Source organism: Pagrus pagrus, assembly GCF_965226575.1.
Source record: "Pagrus pagrus genome assembly, chromosome: 15".
NCBI classification, from domain to species: domain Eukaryota; kingdom Metazoa; phylum Chordata; class Actinopteri; order Spariformes; family Sparidae; genus Pagrus; species Pagrus pagrus.
The window spans coordinates 19,711,077-19,727,690 of record NC_140199.1 but is presented as its reverse complement, the minus strand read 5'-3'; the positions used below and the strand labels follow the sequence as shown (position 1 = coordinate 19,727,690).

General features: G+C 41.1%; 1 protein-coding gene across 7 annotated transcripts in view; it reads left to right on the top strand.

Annotated features, from left to right (window-relative positions):
* The window catches only part of pde10a (phosphodiesterase 10A), a 67,794-nt gene that overhangs the window by 38,828 nt on the left and 12,352 nt on the right, over positions 1 to 16,614 (top strand). For 4 of the 7 annotated variants that reach the window (XR_014624309.1, XM_084376033.1, XM_084376035.1 and 1 more), the window contains exons 3-11: positions 7,953 to 7,981; positions 9,210 to 9,333; positions 10,168 to 10,217; positions 10,341 to 10,481; positions 11,415 to 11,570; positions 13,165 to 13,215; positions 13,768 to 13,826; positions 15,217 to 15,268; positions 15,960 to 16,102. Coding sequence is in view for 6 of the 7 variants with exons in the window: in XM_084376033.1 (XP_084232159.1) it covers positions 7,953 to 7,981; positions 9,210 to 9,333; positions 10,168 to 10,217; positions 10,341 to 10,481; positions 11,415 to 11,570; positions 13,165 to 13,215; positions 13,768 to 13,826; positions 15,217 to 15,268; positions 15,960 to 16,102 (805 nt within the window). In the remaining variant the exon portion in view is untranslated. Of the gene's footprint in view, positions 1 to 7,952; positions 7,982 to 9,209; positions 9,334 to 10,167; positions 10,218 to 10,340; positions 10,482 to 11,414; positions 11,630 to 13,164; positions 13,216 to 13,767; positions 13,827 to 15,216; positions 15,269 to 15,959; positions 16,103 to 16,614 lie in introns of those variants that run through there. The other 3 variants (XM_084376034.1, XM_084376036.1, XM_084376037.1) reach the window with 2 other exon arrangements.

Sequence of the window (16,614 nt, the reverse complement as noted above, 5' to 3'; positions counted from 1 at the left end):
ATCAGTAACGTAAGTCCACTTCCTGTGTCAGACCAGTGTAAGCCGACACTTAGGCACCACTCTGAAGCCTCTCAGCGGCTGTATCCACTCAAATGACGAGCACTGTCTAATTTCTGGTTCATCTCACAGGTTGAATGGTCACTGTGTTGGGATGATCTGACTTGTAGATTTATTTGACGCTTTACTCCATTTATTTGAAAGACACTGGACTTTTCCTGGATATATTTGTATGGTCAAAGTAGCTCTTGATGTATTTCTGTGTCCTGTAGTGATACTTTTGAGAGATCAGATTGATCTTATATCCTTTCCGAGTGCAGCAGCAGCAGCAGCAGCAGCAGCAGGTCCTGTCATCATGTGATCGTCACTGAGATAACCGCTGCTTCCTGGAAGCAGTCCCTGCAGCCTGTCCCGTTCTCACTTATCATGTGATGAGCTGCACTGGATAACATAGATCAGTCTGTCTGTACACATACACGCAAGTGTGTGTGAGGGTGTGTTTGTGCAAAGGTTGTGTTACAGCCTTTCGTTCCACTTCTAGCCTTTGCATTTGCACACTTGTTACTGCGTTGAATCTGCTGAGTGGTGATATTATATTATATGGTGATATACTTCCTTGTGTTGCTCTCCTTCTTGCTCTGTAGTATTTAGTATTAATGTATCAAGTTCAGCTGTGAAGGCAGATTCGGTGTGTCACAGAGCACTTCGGCCTCTTTCTGAACACTATTTCCCAGAATCCCCTGCTGATGTCATTTGACCATCACACCTCTCTCGACCACTGTCCCACTGGCAATGTTTACTTCACACCACACGCTGCCATGGGGTAATTAATAAATCCCTCTGCTGCTCCCGTCCAGAGGCCCCTCGTTACTCGTCTGTGCCTGCTGCAGTGCACATACATACACACGCACACACACACACACACACACACACACACACACCACACACACAGTGAATATGTAACTGTGGCTGTCTGTCAGACCTTCACAACTTCTGCTTATACAGAGTAGTGAATAAAGTCTGTGTGGTGTACATGTCTATAATCATCGCTACAAGTTTAACAATATGCAGTGCTCATACTTTTTTATTTATTTTTATTATTTTTTTACGTTTTGCGTTGAATTTATTCTTCTCACATAGTCCCTCATTACCTCAATTTGTGAACAAGGAAGCACAGTTTAGATTCAATATTATCTCTCTAAATTATATTATATTATATTATATTTTTATTGCTGAATTATCTGTTCATTTTGTTTAATCAATGTCAGAAAATAGGGAAAAATAGCCATTTCATGTTTGCAAAGCTCAGGTCAGGCTTTAGATGCCTTGTTTTGTCCAAAAACCAGTCCAAATCCTTGTAGGTGCAACATGTAAGAATTGGCTTTCTGTCAAAATCATGCTCAAAATGAATAGATGGCAGTATATCACCAGAGTAACTGCTAACTGCAGCTGCCCTTAGCTAGTTAGCTCAGTTAGCCTTGCAGCTAGCAATCGAGACTCTGAGCTCGAGGAACAGGGGAGTGTTAGTGTACTGCTTGCAAAGGAGCTTCGGACCGGAACTGGCAGAACTGGCTGGTTAGCACGCTAACTTCAGTACACCGCAACAGCACAATACATAGACTTAGACAACATAATGTCAAAACGGCTTTTTATTCCCATTCTGTTGACAATTGCATTTTATTTTGACATTGACACATATTAATTCCCTTTTCTAATTACAAAAACAGAAACGCAGCTCACACTCACTTGTTAGAGGCTGTAAAACAGATACTTGGAATTTGAGTAATAATAAAAAGCTGATTGTCCCTGACAAATCAGACTCCATGTCTGAATAAAAATATAGACATTTGTGGAAGAAGCCTTTCTTGCCTGGGCTCCAGAGGGCAAGAGTTGGGCCGAGCTGTGAAGCAGCTGATACTGTGTCTCAGATGTGTTTGGATGGCAGTGGCAAACAGACAAAGATGCGCTTGTGTAGCAGAACCTCATACCCCACCACTGTGATAAGCGCTGTCTCACCTGCAGGGCTTTCCATGAGGAGGGAGGAGGGAGGTTGCCCCACGCAGCGCTCAGTGGATACTGTTTAAAATACTGGGTGGAAAAAGCAGTTTAAATGTGCTGGTGTGGCCAACAGAAACGTTTTTGTTCTTAACAAGCCATTTCACACACAAAAGTATCATCTGAATGCTGGAAAGTATCATGTCGATGATAGCTTCCCAAAAATTACAACAACCACCTGACTGTTACTCAGAGCTTTTTTAAACAGGAAGTCTCATTGATATCTCTACTTAAAGAGCACGCACTTAAACAGAGACACAAGTGGAGGTAAACAGGGAGCTGCAGGTTGATGCAGGACTGGGTCGACACATGTTGACTGCTGAGTCACTGCTATAGCTGACCGTCCCGTGTGTGTGTGTGATTGTGTGTCTGTGGCAGCAGATCAATAAAACGCCCATCAAGTGTTGTGCACATTAGACCCAGATGACTGGGGGATTTTTCCCCGGTGAAAGGCTTCAGCCCGAGGCTGTTGATATTCTCTGGGTGCTTCCTCAAATCATTTATCGCCATCAGTTCACCAGAGACCTTTGTGCTTATGTGTGAACTGCAGACTTTGTGTGTCGGCGTATATGTACTTGGGTAAAGGTACAGGGTAAAGTCCGATGTTTATTTTTCTTCTTCTTCTTCTTCTTCTTCTTCTTCTTCAAAGATCAGTCAAAAAAGTCTTTGTTTCAGTTTGAATCTTTTTTTTTTTGCACGTTAACATGTTTATATTGTATAAACTGTTTGCTCGACACCTTTTTACACAATCTCATGACTAACTGATGACTTTATTGGTTGAACCCATTTAGAAATCCACGCTTTTTTGGCCGGCTGCACGAATGTCCCACATTCAGGAGCTTTCATCACAAACCATGAAATCAATAAGTGCACAGATATCCTTGTGTGGTGTGAAAAGGCTTTCACTCGCTTGTTATTATTATCGTGGTGTCTGAACTAGAATCAAATTTAACACCAGGATTCAGGAAAGAGTTTGTCCTGTCTGACCTCACACTGATCCAGTCATTTCATTTCAGCTTTGCTGTTTGTTCTATTTTTCCAAAAATGGTCAGCTCCTCTGTCTGAACTGTTACACTGCTGCGAGATGAAAATAAATAATGTAGCCTACTAAAACTGGACTTTCTGTGAAACTAAAAAATAAACAACTAAATGTTTTGTTTTTTTAAAATATGCTCATAGTATGCACAAAAAAAGAAATTATGATTTATGATTAAGTACAGTTAACCATGCACCCCTCTAATACTGTTAGCAAAATATGTTAAGCTTGTGAGTTATTCTACAAGTATTTCTTGTTATATTTGTAGAAAATCTGTTAACATATCAACAACAATCAAGAAATCACAGAAAACTGTATCTGTGGCCATCACAGGCCTCGAATAAGCCTTTGTAAATGTTTCATTCAGCTGGTATGAAATGATTGAACTACAGTCTTCCACAAGACGAGGGGGGATACTTTGCTAAAGCTAGCCTATTAGCAAGCTAGTGTTACAAGAATGGTAAAGAAACAACGTGCGTCTCCTGCAAATACTAACATGCTAGCTTGACAGCAGTGAGTACCAACGATAGCCATGTTCATTGTTTGCATTTATTATAATGATGTTAGGTGCATGTGAAGTGAGACGTGATGTAACGCTAGCTGGATATGGTTAGCAACAACAATGCACTGCACTTACAGCACGTAGCCACTGAGCCTGTTGTTCAGCAGCTAACCCAATACCACTAAACATACAACCCCTGAGCCTGAATGAGCGGCAGTTGCCTCTAACTGCCGCTAACTGAGTAGCTAGCACAAAGCACACAGGCCCTGAGCCCAAAAAAAGAGACGCAGCGGCTAACGTGAGCACAAAGCACTACAGCAGGAGGAGTAACTGTCGCACCAGGTAGCCTTCTCAGACTGAGGTACGTTTGTGACAGCTATTTTCCTTGTGTTTGTGGTTTTTAACAGAGTTGTTTATGTATTTATTAGGATAAAAGAGCTAACAGCTCTGTTAGCTTTTTTTACAATGTGTATATCTTAAAAGGGTTAACAACTAAGTTTTGGTCTACACAGCAGAATAACACATAGCCCAAACTGATACCTGCCAACTTGCAGCTGTATGTCCCAGCTGCAAACCTGAAAAACATTTTTACTGTTGTTCCAGGTCGGGAAAAGTTTGAATGGAGTGATAAAGTTACAAGAGTAGGTCTGTTTAGCCTCTGCTGGTTTCTAGACAGTCGTGTTTAGTTTTCACTGCCTGGTGAGCTGGCAGTGTATTTTCTCAGACCATGTCAGCCCTCTCCTCCTTTGTTTACTGAAAGCACAGCATTGTCCCTGAAAATATTAGATGGCACTGCAAGAGGATGCTGGTCTCTTCCCTGGCTGACGGCTGACCACCTTGTATGGAGATAAAACACACACACATGCACACACACCTGTATACATATCTTCCATCTCTGCCCCAGAGGCAGCTGTATCCTCAGGGTTAATCCCCAGACTCATACCTGATGAAACATAGATGTTATTATTGCAAAAGAATAGCAGGACACGCACATTGTTATATAATGCATGTGATATATTTTGGAGCCTATTTTATGTTATAGACTCCGGCCGTAGAAATCACCAACTTTTTGTCAGGGAGCAACAGCATAGCCAAAGATACCACACACTATATTTTCTAGCTATGCTCTGGTTTCTAGGAACACCAGGAATGAGAGCCATGCTGGACCAGCACCTGCTGAATGTGTGCACGGCCGTGCATGCTTCCTTTAATGAAACTGTTGGAACTGGTCCAACCAGGCAACTGGTTCAGCACAACACATTTAAAGGGCACTTGCTTTCGTATCTCTGCGGTTCACCTGACAGGGTATATAGCCTGCAAGTAAAACAACTTCCTGTCGTTTTGGCACCCTTAAACATTTTCATTTCCACTGGGACTGCTACACATGAGATGCCAACAGAGGTGGTTTGCGAGAGTGTAATTGGACCTGCAACACCTCGAACTGTGCCTGGTGAACATTTCCTCCAGGAGTGACTTTGATTACTGGGGAGGGACTCACAAGCCCTGGCAGAGGGATTACCTGTATAATGGCAAGGCTCACATGTAGGACTGAGTGATATGATAATGACATGTCAATAATAATCTTTTTCTAATATATTGTTTATTGAAAACATGTGCAATATCACATATAAAATAATCCAGCTGACTCTACAATCAAGTATAACATCAGACTGTAAAACTTAAAAGGACAGTTCACCCCTAAATTAAAAACACATATTACCCCTCTTAACTGTAGTCTTATTATACATCTAGATTGTTTTGGTGTGAGTTGCCGAGTCTCGGTCACAGAGATGTCTGCCTTCTCTTGAATATAATGGACCTAGATGGCACTCACAAAAATATACAATTGAAAAATCAACATTCAGGGCAGTGAAAACCTCCACTGGCCACCCGTTGCAATCGCATGGTAAATTTTTGCAGTCACTGCAGCTGCATCGCCTGTCGACCAGGGTGTCGGTGTTTTTGTCCTCTTAAATTTGGTTTTGAACTGTCAGTCCTGACCTATCCTCTCCTCCCTCCTCGCAGTGAGCGCTCAGTCGCGGGGGCGAGGGGAGAGAGAGAGAGAGAGAGAGAGAGAGAGAGAGAGAGGTGGGGCAGTGCTGCTTGTCCCTTTGACAGCCAAGTAGGTGGGCGGAGGGGGCAGAGAGCGGCGAGTTCAGGTCACGGCGGATAAAAAAATCTTTCTTTGCTGCTCATAGCTTGCAGTTACCCGGACATGTGCACATGTGTTTTGCGCTGTACATAATGTATGTTTTAGATTAAATAACCTGGTTAGTAGTATTATACTCATGCATATATTATCCGATAGGGCTGCAACTAAAGATTCTTTTGATGTTCAATTATCAGCTGATTATTCTCTAGACAAATTGATTATATGTTTGGTTTATAAAATGTCAGAAAACAGTGAAACATATCCTTCCTCCTTTCTCACAGTCCAAGGTGATATCTTTAAATATCTTGTTTTATGAGTTCTAAACCCAAAAATATTCAATTTAATATATCAAACAGAAAAGCAGGACATGTTCGAGAGGCTGAAAACAGACTTTTTCGGCTATTTTTGCATGAAAAATGACTTCAACGACTCATCAGTTATCAACACAGCATTAATATAGTCGACTAGTCGGCTCATCATTGCAGCTCAGTTGCAGCAATAATCCAATCATTGACTCTATCATAGTATTTGTGTAAAATGGCTGGTGTCAAGTCGCTCTCTTGTAATATAAAAATGCAGACTAGGTATCCTGCTGTATTTGTCAAATGTGCCCTTCAAAGGCGTTCATGTCGGAATATTGTTGGCCTCAACAAGTCATTATAAAAAAAAAAGGCTCTGTGTGTATTTTTCCTTTTTTCAAAGGGGTTTGAAGTCTTTTTCAAGTGCAGCTCTCTGTCCTCTGATTGACGTCATGCCCGGCCAGGGGTTCACTCTAAAATAGCTCTCATGGCTAAGTTAGGAAACTCATAGCACACTGGAGGAATGTTTAAAACAACAAACAATGAAGCTGGCTGTAATTTCTTTCTTCACATGTACAAAGAGGTTCGTTTTCAAAGGAGGACTAGCTCGAGTCAGCACTTCAGTAGATGTTTCTAAAAATCTGCCCAGTTTTTTTTCTTTTTTTATCTGCTTGGTTTGATCACATGAAAAGTCACCAAAGAGATCTGAGCTGTTACTGTTCTCGTGTCCTGTTGACGCGTGTGTAATGAACAACCGCTCGAGCTGTGTGAATGCTTTTATTTTCATCTCAAGTAGCAGCGCTCCCAGACCCGCTCCCAGACTATAAGTCCAGCAACTGTTATGATTGGCCGAAGCTTTCATTATTATCACATACTTCAGTGTTTGCGTCCAAAGACAATAGTCATATGTCTGCTGTCTCTCCAAAGGCCTGAAATCACACCAGGAATTCGCACTTGAGGCCACAAAATTTTGCACTTGTCAAGTTAGATTAATACCTCTCTTAAGTCTGTTTTATAAGGAACATAGTTTAAGCAAATGTCTACCTACGTCAACAGTACATGATATATTCATTCATAATTTATTCATCATGTGTATTAATGCTTTGAATGTGCATTTGCTCATTTACCATTCACCTGTCTACTGTAGTGAGGCCAACATATGGTTCTGCTTACCTGCTGCTCGTGCTGTTGTGCCTCTGTGATCCATCGGTGCACGAACACCCACCCAGCCCTCTTACAGCCAGGCCAGACTACCTGGTCATTTGTTTCTGCAAATGCTCTGATTCTTTTCTTATTTTACTTTTATATACCTCTATTATTACTTTAATTTACTTTCTATACCATTACTTATTTATGTCATTGTGCTGCTGCATCAACTACATTTCCCCACTGGAGATCAATAAAGGTTATCGGCTCATCTTAGATTTCTGTCAGGCTCACCCTGTCGTTCTGCCTCTGAATGCAGACAAACTTGATTTTGCTCTTTTTCAGCAACTACATTTACATTTGCATAGTAACACTGACTTGGCGTCTAACATTAATTAGGCCTCATTCAGCCTAAATTGGCATTGTGGCGAAAACACTGGCTCCGACATCAGGTTTTGGTGGTCAGTCGGTAAGATGTGTAATGTGATGTTTCACATGTACTGACTCATTTTGGTCTTGTGGACCAGTTTAAAACACACTGTAGTGACAGGTCTCACATCATGGTTGTTTATTAGTGTTTAAAATGTCAAAATATGGATTCATATCGATTCTTAAAATGGTGTCAATACCCGATCTTTCACAGAATTGATAGCCCAGAAGGCTACTATGTCTCATTCATCTTCTAACAACATCAGATCTGATCCTAAAACAGAACCGAACTTTGTTTCAACTTGTTTTTTAACTTTGTGATTTTTCTCTCTACAGATGACACATCAGCTAAAGAAGTCAGCAGGGTAGGTTTTTTTCCTTGATTTTGTTAAATGTCACTTCATATATTGTGGATATTTCAATACTTTATTACCTCGCCCCCTAAATCCCAAAGCTAACCTCAGTGGTTCAGTCCTACCCAGGAATGGACACTATGGCCAGACTCTTTCAAGGGCAGCATAGCACACAATGTCCTTTAATAACTGCAAAAATGTCCTGGTGCACTTCATTTACATGCACATTAACTATGTTCTCTGACAACAGTTTTGTTTGTCCTTGTGCTCACTTTCTTTTGAACAAAGACGTTGTGACTTTGTCTCTTTGATATGAAAAAAAATGTGAATAAAACCTTGAAATAGTTTACAAATTCATCCCTGTAGTGATGTTGACATCGGAGGCCAGGCTTTGTGAGTGTTCAGGTCGGCGTCATATAGATAATTAACAAGAATAATAAGAATGGCTACATTCGGCACGTGTGAGACAGTTGGCTGGAAAGTTTTGGGGAAAGAGTAGCTCCCCTGTGCTCCACATACGTATGTTCACACCTTTGTCATCTTAACACCATCGCGCCCTTAGGAGGCCAGGTGTCAGCGCCCACAGCAGGGCCCCGGAGCTGGGCAGAAAGGACTTCACACACATACACACAGAAGAAGAAGGAAAAAAAAAAAAAAACAAGGGCCACTTGACCCCTCAGTGCGTCATCCATACGTCTGTGCAAACAGGATGTAGGAGGATAGAAGGCGTCCCGTGGGGGAGGCTTTCTAGTACGCCATTCTCCCTGCCGTCCTGTCCTCACCCTCTCTGCAGGCGCAGAAATAGACGGCTCTCTGGCCCTGCACAAGGCAGGAGGTCTGCCTCTTACATAACCATACTTTTGAGGTGAGGCTGAGCAGAGGAGCTCTAATCAGAGCTGTGGGGCTCCGGTGGCCTCCTCTAGGGACCGCGAGGGGATCCCTGGGCTAGAATGCAGCAGTGAAGGGGAGTGTGAGCGTGGGGGGGAGGATGTTGTGATGAATGGCTCTGCTTTTGTGAATGGCAGGAAGATAATCCTCTTTCATTCATTCATTAAAAAAAAAAAAAAATTCCCATTCGAGTTAGTCGCGAGCCGCTTCAGAAACATTAGACCGGATGCAGGACAGACTGCAGGTTGTCGTCACGTTCTCCTTTGTCGTGGCGCTTGCTGAGTTTGGAAATTCAATCTGGGTGTTTATGGCGAGGCTGTCGAGTTGCAACTTCTGTGTGTCTTGCGTCCAGCAGTACCAGGACACAAATATGCAGGGCGTGGTGTACGAACTCAACAGCTACATGGAGCAGCGGCTGGACACTGGAGGAGACAACAAACTCCTGCTCTATGAGTTGTGCAACATCATCAAAACAGGTAAAAGTCGACACGAGTCAGCATTTTGATCCCCACAGCTTCAGTTCACATCACACTGGTGCCGCAACCTGAAAGTGACACTGAGAGCGTGCATTTAATGTGGACAAGAAAAACCCGATCATGACGATGGTATTAGAAACATCTCCTCATGAGATTGCGATTAAATACTCAAGCTATTACAAGCAGAACATTTGTTTTGAGAGCAGAAGTAAGATACATACGATAAGCAGTAAGAATTACTCCTGAATGAATAGTCCCAGTTCTTCTCCTTATTCAGGTTGACAGACCAAAATCAAATTAGTGTTTAAAGGATCTAACAAACTGGATAATTTAATCATATGATCAAGCAATCAGTATTATTTTCAAATGTTTCTTAATTCCACTCAGATATTGTTAAATGTGAACAGGAACAGTGATCAGGAAAGACAAAGTCGGACATCTTAAATTGCATTATAATGTTAAAAGAATCAAACAGAAAGATCATTTTCACCCAAACCACACCTCTCATTAACTTCTTGATGATCTGATGCTCCACCAGCCTCTCTGTTGCCACATTATGTGATAACATGACCCATATATCAGTGTGAAATGGGACTGGAAGGGCGGACTGGGAATGAGATGAACTGGATGGTTGTCAAAGCCCTCGGTCAGAGTGCCCTCGTTGTTATGTGGGACATTGTTAATAGATTGTTTTTAGATTGTAACTGGACTGTTGTCTCCTTGTCACACGTGTCCTCTCAGGTATATCTGACATTTATTTTAGACGGTATAACAGAATATAACATGGACTGTTTCACTGTATTTAAACCACGTGTTTGTCCCTTGCTTCTACAGCAACAAAAGCTGATGGATTTGCACTTTACTTCTTGGGAGAATGCAACAATGTAAGTGCAGAGGACATTTGCTGAGTACATCTTGAACACTGACACAGTTGTGTACATGTTTTACATATATTTTCTTTCTCTATTTTTGTTTCCCTCTCTGTTCTTGTCCGTGCTTCTCTATAGAGTTTATGTATGTTCACTCCAACGGGGGCCAAGGACGGCCCTCCAAGCCTCATCCCCTCCGGCCCCATCGCATTTGGGACAACCATTGCCGCTCATGTTGCCAAGACTCGCAAAACACTGCTAGTAGAGGACATCATGGGGGTAAGGCAGTGCAGATTTATCCATCATGGCATTTTATACTGAATGAATAGGAAAGTAAATAAAAACAGATGAAACAACAGGACTGAATATACAGATGTTGCACTAATTACTGTCAAGTAATAACCTAGTAATAATCATGATTTTTGGCGGCTACACCCCAGTCTTGGCCTTTTTTGATCATTACTACTCCAACTCCAAGCTTTCCTGTCATAATGTATGGTAGTTTCTCCATAGCAACACATGATGTTAGAGCCTGAACGTGTTGATTCGCACGTGGTTTGTTCTTAATTTCCCATCATATACCCATCACTCTCTTAGCTTGTAAGAGACACAGGTCAGTTAGTGCCCGTCAGAGGAATTTAACAGTTCACTGCTTTGCTGTAATGTTTGACTGCAGATCTCCTTCTGCTCTATATACTGTACATATGTTTCATGAAATCACCATCTGGTCCTATGTACTCAGCACATATGAGCTAAAAATAAAAACATACTTTGAATTTGATTTTGGGTGCTTCCTGTGTGGTTCTCCATCTTTTGCAGTGCTCTGCACTTGCGCACTGCGGTGCTTACTTAATAAATGATGGGGGACTTTTCCAACTAGAGGCCCAGTGTCCTCATTCACACTTCACACTGTGGACAAGAGAACATGGCCAAAAAAAGCTGTCCAAAGCTCTGGTGGGCTCTAAAATTCATGAAAATATGAGCAAAGGTGCTCTGTGTTGAGAAACAGTTAAAAGTTATAACTTTACATCATCAGCTGGTGCGCAGGGCTTTCAGAGACTGTTACAGAAATGTTAGCCTGCTGAGGGCCAAATGATAGGATTCGTCCTCTCTGTCATCTAAATCAGTGGATATACCAGCTACGATGACCTCCTTTGCTAAACTCCTGCGCACTTCCGGTGATAACGACCGTCACTGACCTGTGTGTTGCAGGACGAGCGCTTCCCCGACGGCACAGGGCAGGACTCAGGGATCCATGTTCACTCTGTCCTGTGCCTTCCCATCCTCACTGCCATCGGGGACCTCATTGCCATCCTGGAGCTGCATCGGCACTGGGGCAAGGAGCCCTTCAACCTCAGCCACCAGGAGGTCAGTCTGACCCAGACAAAACACACCAAGAGTGGGAGGCTGGAACTGCAGTTAGCCTGGTATTCACCTTAATCTGGATCTGTTTAAGATCTCTGTTAGATTTGTGGGGTTCAGTTCATTGTGGAAAATACTTAATAACTTTGTTTGTCTCCGAGGACTTTCTGGAAAAATGGCAGGGCGATGAGCTGGAAAATTACTTAAAATACAGGTTGTTTAAGCAAGAAGTGGTTACAATGATTAAGCTTTGAAGATTCAAATTTTAAATGTAAAACTTTGCATAAACAATCTCTTGACAGCATGTTTAAAATTATATAAAGTTATGTTTTTTTGTTAAATTTAGTTTGGTTGAAATCTCAGTCTTACCCCTTGGAGGCAGCACAGCGAGCTGTAAACACACCACTAGCATATCATTGACATCAATGTTACCAAACAACACGTTAGCAAACAGCTGCTTATTCACACATCTAGCAGACACAGAGCAACATTAGCAGTCATTTGTAGTTCAGAACAGCGTGTTTATCAAAAGCTTTTTCTCTCCAAACAGCTGCAGGGAAGAGAGGTTGATGAGAGCAGAGAGACTGAACCAAAACAATGAGCTGAAAGAAGCTGAAACGGTCTGTAGAGCTGAGGGGAACTGCAGAGTCATGTGATGATTCTCTGAGGATCTGTCACTAGCGGAGACCTCTTTCACATTACAGCCATTAGTCATTTGGCTCCTTCTTCATAGAAAAATACTCGTTAGTGCAGCTTAAATTTTCCTTTGCTTTAATTTTAATCCATAATACTGAGGGTGCTTTCACAACTAACCTGTGTGGTTCAGTTTAAACAGACCCCGATGTGTTTTCCCTGTTAGTGTGGTTCACTTGGGCTGGTGTTAAAGCTGTCAATCAAATCCCAGTGCAGGCCCAAAAAAGGACGATTAAATCGAGGCTGACTACAGGAGTTTTGATATCAGATATGCCATTTTAGCACAATTTCAAAAGCTATATTACTATAAATCCATCTTCTGATCATGAACAGTTCAGGAAGCAATCTATAATCAATCTGTAGCCTTTAAGTTGTGTATATAACTTTTTTATATATGAATGTATATAAAATCATTCATGGTTGCATGTATACACGTCAGTTTGGGTGTTTTCCCTGGTTAATAGGCCAAAAGCTGTTATAAGTGCTGTGCTGCATCCCACTCCATGTACATATCATTAAAAAGTGTGTGACAGCGATCCCACAGTAAAAAGTCCTGAGACATGGGTTCTTTATCGTGAGCTTATGATGCATGAACATCATGTTTACTCTTCTTGGTTCGTTTGTCAGCGTGAACAGTATCATTTTCTTTCCTTGGTCCTGACCAAATGAACTGAACTACAGGTGTGAAAACAGCCTCGACATGGCAGCATAGCAGCGCTACAGGTGTGAGTCTGTGTCCTCAGAGTGACTCTGGATCTGTAGGCTAACTGTCTCTTCTGTAAACAGATAATTACGTTGAGATACGCAAGAGAGGAAATTCGATAAGAAACTTTAAAATGTGTGATAATGTGCGTTAATTGTGCATTTGCTGCAGTCCCTTGGAGCTCAGCTTCTCTTTCTTTTCCAGGTTGCAACAGCTAATTTAGCGTGGGCGTCGGTTGCCATTCATCAAGTACAGGTGAGCAAACTTCCACAGAGGACTGCTTTGAATTAGAATTGCACATAACAGCCGACACACTGTGCTGTAACACTGTAACACTGTAACACCACAGACTTGGAACAACCCGTCCCACTTATTATGATCTTGGGTGACTTTGTTTGTTCTGGTTCTGCACTGGTGTTTTTAATGGGGAAATCCACTGTGTACAGGAACTGGGTTGTCACTGGGCCCAGTCCAATCAGCTAAGCCATAGATTCAACAAACAGCTCCCCGAAGACGTCATTACGCCCCAGTGCTGTTAGATAGCACAACACCTCAGAGAGGCAGCGTCCCACTGCAGCACTGGCCACAGTGGACCTCAGCGAGCGGTGCAGCACTGTAGCGCGCTGTACTGTGCTGCTCGCTGCAAAACACTCTGTTGTTACTGAAAGTCATGAAGGTGGCCCACAGCCAAGTGTGTAGACAGCAAGTCGGTTTGTTTACAGTACACGGGGAATGCTGTATGTCCTGTGAGGAGCCTGTGAAGCGTCTGAGTGTCGGGTCATGACCTTTTTGTTTCTTTGTTTCTAGGTGTGCAGAGGCCTCGCCAAACAGACTGAGCTCAATGACTTCCTACTAGATGTGTCAAAGTAAGGCCTGCTGATGGGACAGTGTACATTTCTGCTGATGAAGTCATATTTAAAGTGTATTTACGCCATGTTCCTACTTTAGTCTGAAGAGAGTTAGTGTCTCATATTTACTCATGTCAGGTCAAAGGTTAAATAAAAGGTATTTGCTCACACAATAAAAGAAATGTTAACACTTCACAATAAGGGTACAAATCCTATACTTAAGTAAAGGGTAACTAATGCGTGACTCATGATGAGTAAGGCATGAATAAATGCAGGACGTGTCATGAATTCCTGGTGCTCAGTGTTCATAAATGATCAAGTTACCATGACTTTATATGATTGGTTCACACTTAACAGATAATCAGTTAAGAAACATTAATACACATTTACTGCATACATTCATTTATATGCATCAGGTTATCTGGATTTCGATTATAAAACAGTTTATTTATGTATAGATCCCGACCGATATGTTACCAAGGCAGGATGTTTTACAGGTTACAATATTTATTTTCTAAAATGTCATCTGTGCACTGAAACAATAACAGTACTGAACTGGGAATTTATTGATTATAAATTATCCATTAAAATCTCTTAAAGAAAGTTTTCATATTGGCGCATATTGGACATATACAATGATACGATGAATATATAATATAATAATACCATATATCAGTCAGTTATGTTTAATATGTAAATAATAATAATAATAATTTAATATGTAATAATTGTGAATTTACATTCCTTAACTGATGATCTATTAAGTGTGAACTATTCACATAAACACATGTAATATCGGTGAGCAACAGAAATGTATGATGCACCCTGCATGAGTTCATGCATTCAGTCAAAATGAATCATGTCTCAGTTAAAGAGGGACAAGACAACTTTTTAAGGCAGCACAGCAACATGGTTACCGCTCGCAGCCCGGCTACTATCTGGAGATAAAAACACAACTGTAAGAATCGCAACTTCACCTAGAAACCCGGTGTTAAACACTGTATTGATAAGGAGGCAGTTTACTTACTGATCTAGTAGAAAGAATGCAGGTGTTGAATCGTCTACAGACTTCGACACAGCACGGGGGCGCTCCTCATCGAGTGAATGCCCGTCAGTTCACTCGCTAGTTAAAACTTTGTTTCTATCGCTCTCCCTCTTCGCCTTCTTTACCTCGTCCATCAGCGTGGTTCTTTGTCTTTCGCAGTGTGGATTTTTCGGTGAGTCCAGTTGTTGTCTATTGTGAGTTTAATCAGTAATTAGGTATATGATTTGTACCCTTCTTATAAAGTGTTACCAAAAGAAATGACTGAATTTTTAGGCAACACAGCTTTCATGTCTTGAATGTGAACATCATCAGAGCTTCCCATTTGTCAAACATCTCAATGCGCCATTTCTTCTTTTCGCACAGAACATACTTTGATAACATTGTGGCAATAGATTCTCTACTTGAACATATTATGGTGAGTGTGATCTCTGCAAGTATGTGTTCATTCACATTGTCTTCAAGGCTACACATCCTGGGAGTGTGTGCTAGCTTATGTGTGTTAAAAAGAGAAGTAATGCTGCTGTGATACAGATATGAAAACAGGCCATCTCATTACCTGAGGGGCACTGCTAATGTATCCTAGCCATGTAGTAATAATAATAGTTATACAATTTCTTAGAATGATTATTATAATTTTTCACTACCATATAATAGACATACAGAGGACATACTAAATACAAGTTTAGACTATCTTTAACCTAAAATAAGCTTAAATTTTAAAGTTAAGTGTCTCAGCTTGCAGTATTTGTTCTGCTTTGCAAATCTAAAAGTGTGTCAAAGATGATTTCCCTGTTTCTTTTACTGAAACCCACCTCTGTGTTTGTCTGTACTTTGTTGCCTTGTGACTGTGTTGTCATCTCAGGTCATTCAAGTCATCTGGTTCAAACACTGAAATGATTTGTAATGACCTGAACCTGAACTGTGTGTGTCTGTGTGATGTAATTCTGCATTTAACTGTTCCATCCAAAAGAAACTATCAAAACTGCAGTGATGTATCTGATTTAATTAAGTTGCTAGACCTGATTTTCAATGTTTGGTTTATGTTTTTTAGCTTTTTTTGAACCCTCATGTACTGATAAAGTTCTGTCCCTGATGTTGTTTTGCAGATATATGCAAAAAACCTGGTGAATGCGGACAGGTGCGCACTCTTCCAGGTAGATCACAACAACAAAGAACTGTACTCTGACCTGTTCGATATCGGGGAGGAGAAAGAAGGCAAACCTGTCTTTAGGAAAACCAAAGAAATTAGGTGTGTAAGATTTAAGTTTTTTCTCCAGGAGAGTGCAGTATATACTCATGTCGTTTCCACAGTGTCTTCTTCTTCTTTGATGCAAGTCTCATATATTACAGTCATACATTTTTCTAAAGGGGCAATATGTAGTTTTGGAGAATAAATTCAAACTCAGAATTTTGATATTTACAACATTAATGAAGTAATAATACAAACTCAGAAATATAACTGAATAAACAAGCTGTTCTCAGAGGAAAATAAGGTCCCCAGAACACTGTTTGAAGCTAGAAATGTGGCAGGGTCCGCCACATATAAACAAAGTAAAACAGTGTTAAATTGTGTTGTCCTATAAGGTCAGTTTGTTTATTCAGTTTATTCAGACATGAAATGAAGAGAGTTTGTTTGTTTATTTAGTTTGTATCGGCATAAGAAAATCAGTCGATGAAGATCTTTCTCTTCTGATTAAAATCTCTTCCCCAGAACTACATCGTTTATTTTGATTATTACAGTTGATATTAATTTTCAATTTT